The sequence below is a fragment of the Cervus canadensis genome, chromosome 16 (genome assembly GCF_019320065.1).
Source record: "Cervus canadensis isolate Bull #8, Minnesota chromosome 16, ASM1932006v1, whole genome shotgun sequence".
Classification (NCBI taxonomy): Eukaryota; Metazoa; Chordata; class Mammalia; order Artiodactyla; family Cervidae; genus Cervus; species Cervus canadensis.
In genome coordinates, this window is record NC_057401.1 from 46,286,844 (window position 1) to 46,299,786 (window position 12,943).

General features: G+C 34.9%; 1 protein-coding gene across 3 annotated transcripts in view; it reads left to right on the top strand.

The window, feature by feature from the left end:
• LOC122454581 (cadherin-10) overlaps positions 1 to 12,943 on the top strand; it is a 191,206-nt gene that overhangs the window by 172,111 nt on the left and 6,152 nt on the right. For all 3 annotated transcript variants that reach the window (XM_043489150.1, XM_043489149.1, XM_043489151.1), the window contains 3 exons: positions 3,551 to 3,672; positions 8,027 to 8,135; positions 12,096 to 12,347. In XM_043489150.1, coding sequence (XP_043345085.1) covers positions 3,551 to 3,672; positions 8,027 to 8,135; positions 12,096 to 12,347 — 483 coding nt within the window. The remainder of the gene's footprint in view (positions 1 to 3,550; positions 3,673 to 8,026; positions 8,136 to 12,095; positions 12,348 to 12,943) is intronic.

Below are 12,943 nucleotides of genomic sequence, written 5' to 3' on the forward strand. Positions count from 1 at the left end.
AAAAGCTAAGTCAATTATGTTCTTCGTTTTAAGAACTAAACCTACTTTCTGCCCTTAAATAAAACCAGTCTATGGAGTAACTGCTGGAAATGCCTACCTGCCAAACCACACACAGTGAGGGGCCCATCATGCTGTTCCGATGATTAAATGGAATGAGGGTGAGAGGGAAACAGCATATAGGGCATTGTTTTTGCTAGATTTTGGTAACACTGGTACCTGTGCCATTCATCCAGAACAGTGCAGAAAGAACAAAAAATATACTTCTTATCAATGATTTTCCAGACCCTGCCTCTAACAGTTTAATTCTACATTCCTTAGCAGTGTATCCTATCATATGGCAAGTTTTATTCTAGGCAATCACTTAGTGCATTATACCATGGAGTCATTTATTCTTTTGGGGAAAAAAAAATGCCATATAGAGAATATAAAATCTAAAACTAAGGTCACAATCAGAGATTGTAAAACACATGGTTGTAGAAATCAATGAGTTCCTATAACCATATCTAAGAATTAAACTATAAGCATTGCAATACTTTCTGAGAACAGTAGAACAAAGTTTCTGACTAATGGCTCCATTTTCTATACCTCCTTCCTTATTAGTGGAAACTCTTGCCCTAAGGAGGTACAAAAAAATACTTCTTTCTAAAGCCTGGGATTTCTAGATGGCGATTTATATTTTCTTCTTCCTGGGGGTATAGAAAAGCCTGTGAATATGTGGCATGGTTTTACCTTAGGACATAGATTTTAAGATCCTATATTGCTCACAAGTTCTCACTACACTAGAGTCTGCCGGATGACTGAGAGGCTCAGGTGGTAAATGTAAGCCGGCTCCTATTCAGTATGATGCTTCCTGGGAAGGCTTTATATTTTGATTTATACATAAGCTGCCACATCTGCCAGTAAAAAGATTAGTGTAAGCACTGTTTTTTTTGAATAGATGACTCCAGGCCTGATGCTTTACAAAGCATGTTTATCCCTGTGGATTTAGCTTTTGATTTGAAGAGCCTTGAGTTATGTGTAAAGAGGCTGGAGAATCTCTGTATTGTGTTAGGGAAGGGACTGACAGTGCAGTTTTTTAGATGTGAAACTTTTCTGTCTTTCTTGGCTTCTATGACATAGTTAGAGAGTGAATTGCTACCAACAAAAGAGTTATTTTTATGTCAAAACTTTGTATTGAAAGAAAACATTTTGCTTATGTCCACTAACTATAAAAGTAGGTTAAAGAGCACATTCTAGACAATATGAATCATACTTCCCCACTCTTCCCCATAGCAAAAGTAACTTTGGGTAGTTGAGGATTCATTTATAGGTGAATCACTATGCCTCTGGGTATTAGCAAATGGTTTAGGAATAAGAAAGGTAGGAAAATAGTGGAATAGCATTTTTCTCTTTTTTTTCTTCTCTCCACTTTTCCCCACAAGTACTCCTCCTGAGATACACATGAACTGTAAGAAAACTAGTTGATGTATTTTTGTTGTGTAGATGCTTTGTATGGAGAAAGATAGATTAAGCTTTTAAACAATGTAAGGAAATGGAGAAGACATAACAGTGATAATAAAGATGATTTTAATAACAATAGTCAATGTGTAGTGAAAGTGAAAGTCACTCAGTCGTGTCTGACTCTTTGCGACCCCATGGACTATACAATTCATGGAATTCTCCAGGCCAGAATACTAGAATCGGTAGCTGTTCCCCTCTCTAGGGGATCTTCCCAACCCAGGAATCAAACTGGGGTCTCCTGCATTGCAGACGGATTCTTTACCAACTGAGCTATCAAGGAAGCCCCTGATAACAAGGTGTATTAATGTTGAGTGTTTACCAACGAATTGATACTTTGATAAGAAATTTTCTTGTATTCACTCACCTAATGATTCAGATAACTTCATAAGATCAGAAGTTCTATTTTGATTCATGTTCAGTAACCTGAGGCATTAGAGGAAGAGTGTAAACTGGACAAAATTAAACACTGAATGAATGGTGAACCTGGGAATCAAGTCTGACCCCAGAGTCTAAACTCTAATAACCACCTGACATGCTAAGAAGTGAAAAACATGTAGCAATAGATGAGCAAATATGAAATTAGAACCTGAAAGCTGAATATTTTTGGGTTAAGAAGGTTGAAGGAGAACTGAACAATAGTGTTAAAGAGGGGAAGTGTTTTAAATCTTCTCTTGAAAAGAGGAAAGAAAGGAAATCCATTTCAAATGGATTTAGAATTCTGTCTGCCTCCCTGCCAAACAATTAGTTCTTAGATGTTATTTTTTGAAACTGCTGATTTCATTATTTTAGTTACATTATAATTACATGAAGAAAAGGAAGGAGAAATAAATTCTTTTGTGTAGTAATATACTCCCTGTTTGTACCTGAGAAGATTTTTTTAACCCTTGTATCTGAAAATTATTTAGATAAAATCAGAAATTCAAATAAATTTCACAAAGGGAAAATCATTATTCATAACCCATGTAGATAGAGGCCATTTAATAAGATGGTTACTATCCCCCAGATCAACTATTTTTTTTTTGCTTTGCTTTATTTTTAGCTAATTACTCCTTTCTTCTTTTATATTGATCTTGAGTTTGATTTTGCCAAAGTTCACAAAGAATTTGAACTATATCCAGAAACTGAGATTTTGTGATCATGAAGGCTGATGACTATAACCTTAATTTAAGATGCCCAAACACTCTCAGGATATCAGTGCAAGTTCCTGGAAAAATCCTTGGAGGGGAAAATACAGTTATTATTAATATGAGGTTGTTACCCAAGGATAAGCTAAATAGACATGTTTTAAAATTATATATACAAATCAAAACATATTTTTAAATGCATGTTTTTATGTGAAAACTTTGATGATCTTGATTTTGGCAAAAAAATCATGATTATTATACTACATGTAACTATTGAACTAATTTTGTTATTGAGAATTGAGCTTGTATTGATGAAATGGTACAGTTAACAATTTTATTAATGAAACATTTAAAATCTTGTGTTTCATTGTAAATTTCCATTCAATTTGATATAGTTATATAGGGTATATAGTAAGATTTCCAAAAGGATAGTTAACAGTAGCTGTTGAAATATATTTTAGTGATAAAAGTAGTCAGAAGGGTAGGTTGTAATTAACAACTTCCACATAGAAGATGACCTCAGGCAAGTTACTGATTTATCTAAAACCACTCTTTGTCAAAAAAAAAAAGGTATAAATTAAGAAATCTAATGATGTATAATAAAGGTTTAATAAATATTTGTTCTTACATTGTGCATTTGGAGAGCAAAGACACAAATATTATTTGAAATCAATTACATTGGATTGTGCTTTTAAAAAGATTTTTCAAAATATTAATAGCACTCTTGAGCCCAATATTAACTGAATTCATGACTACTTAATTAGGCTCTGTAGTAATTTTCTTTATTGCATTTGTTCATTATGATAGTAGAATGAAGTTGATGCTTATTTGAATATGAGCACTTAATATCTACAAGATGCTTATATAAATTAAATCTGGTGTACAAATGTGTCTTCCTAAAAAAATTTTTCCTCTCCTTTTCCTAGACAATCCCAAAGAGATGACTCGAGTGGCTGTTTTCGTGAGAATTTTGGATGTTAATGACAATGCCCCGCAATTTGCTGTGTTCTATGACACTTTTGTCTGTGAAAATGCCAGACCAGGACAGGTAAGCACCCATAGGATTTAAAAGCATAGGAAGATTTTTAATGGGCCCTTCAAATATTTTTCTTCTCCTAATCCTGAGAGGAATGAGCAAACAGAGATAAAATCATTCATTGAAAGTCCCAGCAATATAAGTAGAACAAACAAATAGCAAAGCCAAGTTAGTGAGTGTCAGTCGCTCAGCCGTGTCCCACTGTTTGAGACACCATGGTCTGCAGCCCTCCAGGCTTATCTATGCATTGAATTCTCCAGGCGAAAATACTGGAGTGAATAGCCATTCCCATCTCCAGGGGATCTTCCTGACCCAGGAATCAAACCTGAGTCTCCTGCATTGCAGGCAGATATGAAATGGTAGCTGCAAAACTTCAAGTGTAAGAGGAAAGAACTTTTTAACTTTCAAAAACAAAGACAAATGAATAAACAAAAGGGAAAAGAAATGCTGATGTGCCATTAGATAAATATTGGTAACTGCTTGCAAGACAGGAAATGAAAATTGGGGAAAACACAAATACTTGAGATCATCAAAACATTCCATCACTATTCCAACATATGCAAAGACAATTTTGGAGCAGGGCAAAAGAGCTCGCTCCTAAGGCTTAGACTTGGGTTTCATCATTACAGCAACACATAAAGTGCTAATGACTTGGTTTTCGTCCTTTAAAACATTCTTCCTATACCGGTTTTGTTTATAACTCTTCAAATCTTTTCCTCAGTGGACTCATTCTGTTGTTTGAAAAGCGCCAGCCTGTATGGTTGAAAGAAATGCTCTTAATTGGTTTGAGTGCCATTTTCACAGAAGGGAGCTGCATGTTATAAATAATAATTGGAAATCAAACGTGTTTTATTAAAGAAAGAGAAGCCATTACGAAACTGTATTGTGTTTAGACTTCGTTTGATGCTCTTTATAAACATCAATGTCATTGTTACATTTTTATGCAAATATATTGTGAAATAAATTCTTCCTTCGGAAGATTCTAACAGGAATTCAATAGCCTGTCTATTGTCTGAAGTGGTAAAATTGCTGCAATTGGATTCTTTTTTTTTAGTTGAAAATGTTATGGAAATGTTTAATTTGGAATATTTAAAGGACTTAGCTACTTCCGACCTACTTCTTCATGAAACAGTGTGCCCTAAAAATACCATTCCAAATAGTTCTCTGCTTGGCAGGCTCAGCATGATATAAGTTGAAGCCTTTTCTGTAGGAGATGAATTACCCACTTTGAAACTGCTGCATACATTGCTCCGTCTATGGTTATTCTATTTGATTTTCAAGAGATATCTTTTCAGAGCATTTGAGTCATTATAAGTATTCACCGCCAAATGTATTCGAAATACACAAAATAAAGGATTGTGTTTGTTTATTTTCTTTATGCCTTTTTTCTTTTTTTGAAACTTTATCTGGCTCAGTAAATTCATATTCTTTGAACTTTTAAAAACAAGTCGGTATATTGAGGGAAAATAATCAAATCAAAGATGATGTTAATTTTTAAAAGTAATTAGTCTATTTTGACAAACTTGACAGGAAGAATATGATTATTAATTTTTGTCTAATTGGCTGCATGTGCAAAACCCTCCTATATTAGTTAATTTTAATAAGACCAGCTTGTCAGATGTCATTTTGGTCTCATAGTCAGAAACATGTTTGCTTGAACTATTAAATACTCACTGATGGAATTCTAGGTTACATCATTCTAGCAGGCAAAATCAAATCGTTATTTGATAAAGTCTTTCCTTACTGAACCTTTCTTGAAATTAATTTGTTAAGTCTGTCTTCCCTCCTTCCAGGAAAGTAGGAGCTTTGGGGGACTTCTGGATTTGCTTTAGTTATTTATAGAGTAGTTCAGTCCAACTAGTACTTCTCTGAATTAAGTGCTCTTTGAGAGCAGCATTTAAACAACATGGAACATAATTCCATTCACTTGGGGTGTGGACATAGTGAGAGTATGTTTTGTGTGCTAAGTTGCTCAGTCATGTCCAACTCTTTGTGGCCCTATGGACTATAGCTGCCAGGCTCCTCTGTTCATGGCATTTTCCAGGCAAGAATACTGGAGCAGGTTACCACTTCCTACTCCAGGGGATCTTCCCTACCCAGGGATCAAACCCACATCTCTTGCACTGCCTGCGTTGGCAGGTGGATTCTTTACCACCAGCGTCACCTGGGAAGCCCCAATGAGACAGAAATAAAGCTAATTGCCACCCCTCCTCCTTTCTTGGGGCTTCCCAGGTGGTGCTAGTGCCAAAGAACCAACCTGCCAGTGAGGAAACATAAGAGACATGGGTTCAATCCCTGATGTCTGGGTAGGGAAGATTCCTTAGGAGAAGGAAATGGCAACCCACTTCATTATTCTTACCTGAAGAATCCCATGGGCAGAGGAACCTGGCAGGCTACAGTCCAAAGGACTGCACAGAGTCAGACACAACAGAAGCAACTTAGCACGCACTGCGCTCTTTTCTTGTCTATTCCCAATCTGAAGGGTAGAAGACTTCCCCCCTGGGAAAAGGATGTAATTTACATGTATGACTAGTCCCTTCTTATGCTTGAACAATTGAAGGCAAAAGGAGAAGAGGGCAGCAGAGGATGAGATGGTTGGATAGCATTACAGATTCAATGGCCATGAACTTGGGCAAACTCCAGGAGATAGTGAGGGACAGAGAGGTCTGGTGTGCTGCAGTCCATGAGGTTGGAGACTTGGACACGACTTAGCAACTGGACAATAACAATGCTTGAATGAGGCAACTAGACTCCCATTTTTTTCCATTTCACAGTCAGAGGACCTTGAGAAAGGGCAGAAGAGAAGACCGGCTATTTCTCTTTCTTCCATTTTCTCTCAGGCATGCCTTACTTCTTTAGTCAATAAAATATATTTTAATAATATTTAATATCACTGACTCAATAACATGAGTTTGAGCAAACTCTGAAAGATTGTATTAATTGCTTTATATATGTACCGTCTTTTTGTTTTTATTAAATGGATAAGCCATTAGCCACAAATTCTTGCTTTAATCTTAAATTACCACTAAAAATGATAAAGTGATGTTATATTTTTAAAGAAATATTTTGAATTATTTCAAGTTTAAATTTTTTTCCTGCTACTTATTCCTAATGATAAATAGTTATCTTTGTTTGGTCCAGTTATATTTCTTATATCACTTCAAAGTAAATAATTAGGGAGTGCTTGCATTTTTAGTTTTATAAGACACTATAAGAGAAAAATAATTTAATATGGAATAGTTAAAATAATTTATTTTTCTAATTATTTTACAGTTTTAAACTTCATTTCAGTTCAGTCACTCAGTTGTGTCTGATTCTTTGCGATCTCATGGACTGCAGCACACCAGGCTTCCCTGTCCATCCACCAACTCCCAGAGCTTAAAATTCCCTTTTTAATCAATAAAACACCAGTAACAAACATTTCCATCAAATATCCATGTAATATTAAGTTGAATTAATGCATTGAAAAGTATATTCCTTTAAGAATAAATTTGACCATTTATATAGTCATTGATACACATATTTAACAACCTTTGAAGCCTTCTTGAAAAATATGCAAAAAATACATAAAATGTTATTATACATATAAGTTAAGGAAAAACTGATATGTTTATGCAAAACTATATAGCTGTTACATAGGCATAATATTAATTATTATATAATATATTCAAAGTAGTGATATGATCATTGTATAAGGTGTTAAATTTTCTACTTTGTTACTAGATAGCCTTTTATATTTTCTTATCCTGAAGTAAGTCAGAGCTAACCCTTATAAAATAACCATTTTCCATAGTATGTATATGTTGAATCAAAAAATATATAATTCTATTGAGAATGCAAATGAATGATTACTCTAAAAATAGATAATGTTTGTCTTTCCTTTATAAAGTTATGCATAATGATTCTATAAAATCTCCACATTCTTTGAATAGTTTTCACTCTATTTTTGATGAAGAAGAAAGCTATAATCATAACAACTCTAAATTTTCCTACATTAAATAACTCATAGATAAATGTTTAAGCATATATGAAATACCTACTTATTTCAAATGCTATATCTAAATTCTTAAAACTATAAAGAATACTATGTTATTGCTCATTATTTTAATTAAAAAATGGATAGTGTTTAGGAGACATTGACAGTGAGAAAATTTAAGAGACAGAAACAAAACTGAGGAGAGTGAGAGAGAGAATGTTGCTGTTGTGTAATAAAAGGATAGAAGAACTGAAATAAAGATGCATGCTTATAAGGAAGAAAATAATTGTCTTTAAAAATGTTAGACAAATTGGATATTAAAAATTAAATATAAAGAAGATTCTAGCCATGGAAGTTTGATAAATGGACTTTTTTTTTTCTCTTCTGCAGCTAATACAGACTATAAGTGCAGTAGACAAAGATGATCCTTTAGGTGGACAGAAATTTTTCTTCAGTTTAGCTGCTGTCAATCCAAACTTCACAGTACAAGACAATGAAGGTAAATTTTAGAATGTGTTCATTATGATTTAAGGTGACTTAACAAGAAATTTTCCCTAAATTAACAGCTACATATACATGATATATTAATTTATAGATCTATTTGCAAAGGTTTGTTTTCACTAGATTTTTAATAAGATATTTTGGTAATTTCTTACTTAATAGAATTTACACTGTTGAATTTTAAGTAATAAAATACATGAAAGAAGACAGTATATGGGTATTAATGAAAAGACTGGATCTTGCAAACTTCAGAAAGGTCAGAAATAATCAGTTCTTATAAAAAAATAGTGGGACACACAGGAAAATGAATGTCTTGGTGAGACTCTTGTGGAAACTTCAATGAGATTTAGCAGCAACAGATTCACCAAAGTCTAAAGGCCTAGAAGAGAGAAAAGGAAAAAAAAAAGAAAAGAAAGAAAGGAAAAAGCAGCCACATTAGCCTGTGAGGGAATTGAGTACAAAAACATAGTTGGCAAAGACAAGATACACTATTTTCCCTATTTTCCTATATAACATATGAATTTTATATGTGATCAAAAATACACGTTTATTGAATTCTTTAAAAAACAAAAGCAGAAATGAAACAGGCATTTTGTTTTAGAGCTGCTATAGATGTAATTATATATTCTTGTAAGAAATATAATAACTACATTGGCACATGTACAATACCTTCCATATATGTACACTGGCAGAGCGAGGTTGCTATAGTACATCTGGTTGGCTTTCAGAATGTCAGAAAGCAGTTTAGGATAATGGATAGTTTTACACTGAGCAACTACTCATTTTTAATATCATAGGATTTTTGCACAAATCAGCTGAAGAGAGTGCATCAGTTGGTAACATCTGTTTACTAAATTTGAGCTTCTGAAATGTCTGTGTTTTCTGTCCCTCTGTGTGTTAGTCACTCAGTTGTGTCTGACTCTTTGAGACCCAATGGACTGCTTTGCCTGCCAGGCTCCTCAGTCCATGGGATTCTCCAGGCAAGAATACTGAAGCCGGTTCCTATTCCCTTCAGGGGATCTTCCTGACCCAGGAATGGGTCCTGGGTCTCCTGCATTGCAGCCAGATTCTTTTTTTTTTTTTTTTAATTTTTTTATTAGTTGGAGGCTAATTACTTCACAACATTTCAGTGGGTTTTGTCATACATTGATATGAATCAGCCATAGATTTACACTTATTCCCCATTCCGATCCCCCCTCCCACCTCCCTCTCCACCCGATTCCTCTGGGTCTTCCCAGTGTACCAGGCCCGAGCACTTGTCTCATGCATCCCACCTGGGCTGGTGATCTGTTTCACCATAGATAGTATACATGCTGTTCTTTTGAAACATCCCACCCTCACCTTCTCCCACAGAGTTCAAAAGTCTGTTCTGTATTTCTGTGTCTCTTTTTCTGTTTTGCATATAGTGTTTTCGTTACCAACTGCCTGAGCCATCAGGAAAGCCATTCTACCCCTCTGGACACCTAAAATAACTGTGATTGGAAAAATTAACATAGAATTGGTAGATAAAATGCAAAATGCCCAATTACATTTGAATAGCAGGAAAACAACACCCATCATTTTAATTTGCTGAATCTGGTAACTTAAACATAGAATTTAGATGTGGCATTCTTTGTCCTGAGTTGACAATATTGAACCTCTTTCTAATTGTATTTTAACTTATTTTATATTCTTGTTAAACTGAGCCCTGGATCTCAACAAGCCACCTCTCAATTTTAAAAAGGAATAGAGACTTGAAATAGTACTGCCTTATCACAGCATTTCACAGTTACTGGGGAAACAATTCAAGGCTAATCTTAATTAATTTTTGATAAATAGTACCATTTTCCTATAGTAGGTAGAGTTCCTGATCCTATGGCTAAAGCCATAAGAATACAAACCTGAACATACCTAACTAGAATACCAGTAAAGTCTGATGGAATATTTGATTTAATCTTGCATAAATTCACTATGTTCTATTAATGGGTGAATTTTGAAAGAAATTCCAATGACAGACATCACCTTAAAGTTTATTTCTTGAGAAAATACCCTTGCATTTATCTATAACCTCATCTTAAATTTTTTTTAATTCTCCATCTTTTTAAAAATACATTTCCTGCCTCTGTGATACTACACTTGGTATCCCATGCAATCTCTCACTTTTCAGTAATTTACAGATCAAAAGCTTTATTATATGATGATTTTCTGAATACTTAATAAAATGATTTGTATAGAATGGTTAAACTGAAAGTCCCTCAGTCGTATTTGACTCTTTGTGACCCCATGGACTGTACAGTCCGTGGACTTCTTCAGGCCAGAATATTGGAATGGGTAGCCTTTCCCTTCTCTAGGGGATCTTCCCAATCCAGGGATCAAACCCAGGTCTCCCTCATTGCAGGTGGATTGTAAAACTTCTTTAGGCTCTTTAACATATCAAAACTTTTGTAGGCAAAATTAAGATTTTGAAGTTTTTGAAAAGTTATAATTCTAAGCAAGAAGATTATAAAAATACTCACATGCATATAAATGATTTATTTTAGGTTAGGTTTGTGAAAGGAAGAGTTGTATCCTAACACTTATTGTAAGAGAAATCAAAATTGCAAAATTATCAGGGTTACATTTGATTTTTAAAATTTGCATGTGAATATCTGTTTTGCTAGTCTACTTCCTAGCTTATGTAGTAATCTACTGATATAGTAAGATTTAACTTCTTGCTAAAATTTTGAAAATGATTACTTTATGTTTAACCAATATATTGCAAAAATATTGTCACTTCTCTACTTTTACAATTTTGCTATGCTGCTTGTTTGATTTAGCAATTGCCTAACACTCCCTTACCTACACTGGCATCTTAAACAGTCCTGTGGGGTGGCTAAACAAGACCCAGCACATTGGACAAACAGAGTGTGAAATTATCATCCATGTATATTTATTTTTCAGTATTTGTTATATAGAGCTAGAAGAAATATTATTAACTCACAACACAAATTTGAGGATACTGGATGAGTTATCAGATAAAGGAAATATCAGTAGCAATGTACTAGGTAGTAGGATGGAAGCTAGATTAAGTCCCTACTTCTTTCAGTATGCCCGTCAGGCACTCTTACATTAGTGTCTTCCACCAGCTATTTAAGTTATGCAATGAATTAATTTTAATGGGTGGAAATCTAAGTTCAAAAATATTAAGTAATTAGCTCACTGTTCTTCATATATTGGGACTTCTGAAAGTTTTTGACTGTATTATTGATTCTAAAAGTGCTACTACCTAATATTTTTCTTCATGAGTATTAAGATTAATGTGTGTGTGTTTTGTGTGTGGACACATACATTTGTAAACAAAAACCATTTACTATGATTTTTTTCTTTGGTATGCATTTTTTCTTTTCTTTTGAATGTTTTGAAAAACCATATGCTACCATCTCGAGACTTCCCTGGTGGTTCAGATGGTAAAGTGTCTGCCTACAATGTGGGAGACTCAGGTTCAATCCCTGGGTTGGGAAGATCTCCTGGAGCAGGAAATGGCAACCCACTCCAGTATTCTTGCCTGGAAAATCCCATGGATGGAGGAGTCTGGTGGGTTATAGTCCAAGGGGTCGCAATGAGTCAGACATGACTGAGCGACTTCACTTCACTATAGTCTTGATAAATGATCCGGTTATAAAAATCCACCATTTTGAACATGTGTGAGAATTAGTTAAACATTTAATAAGTAATCATGCTATTAGAGTCCTCAAACTATCTTATTTATTTTATTTATATTTGAATTGCCTTGACTCCTCAAACTAGCTTATTTATCTTATCTATATTCAAATTGTCGTGTATACATTTGATAACAATTTTGTGTTTTAAAAAGACACTTTTTTATTTTTATTTTTTAATTTTTTTTAATTTTATCATATTTATGTGTTAAACCATGGTGATCAGGATGAGACAAACCCACTGTCCCCAGCTATTTTTAATATGTTAAAATTTATTTTAGATAACACTGCCAGAATTTTAACCAGAAAAAATGGATTCAATAGACATGAAATAAGCACTTACCTCTTGCCCGTGGTGATTTCGGACAACGATTACCCGATTCAGAGCAGCACGGGCACGCTCACCATCCGAGTGTGTGCCTGCGACAGCCAAGGCAACATGCAGTCCTGCAGCGCCGAGGCCCTGCTCCTGCCTGCTGGGCTCAGCACGGGCGCCTTGATCGCCATTCTCCTCTGCATCATCATTCTGCTGGGTAAGAAGGGTTAGGGGAAATGTGCTTATTTCCTAGATGGCTTACTTCCCTGTGTCTGTAAGAAGTGTTTCTATTAAAATTGCTGTTGTTGTTGTTTAGTTGCTAAGTCCTAAGTTCCCCTTGACTGGGGGAAATAACCAAGATGGAATCCCTCTAAAGCTTTTGTAGTGAAGAAAGTAAAAGTGATAGTGTCTCAGTTGTGTCTGACTCTTTGTGACCCTATAGAATGTAGCCTGCCAGGCTCCTCTCTCCATGCAATTTCCCAGGCAAAAATACTGGAGTGGGCTGCCATTTCCTTCTCCAGGGGATCTTCCCAATCCTGGGGTCAAACCCTGGTCTCCTGCATTGCAGGCGGATTCTTTGCTGCTGAGCCACTAAGAAAGCCCGTCTATTAAAATATTTCCCCCAAAACTAACCCCTGAGGGTAAGCCAGATATCAATTAACCAAGGCTGTTGTTTATATTAAAATACATCTGATCAGATGAAGTCATGACCTGTCTTTCTTAAATAATGAAACTGAAAGTTGGCGATATTTAAAACATTTTGCAAGGTTACACAATTTCTGTGTGGCTAAGCCAAGGCCAGGCACCTCACTG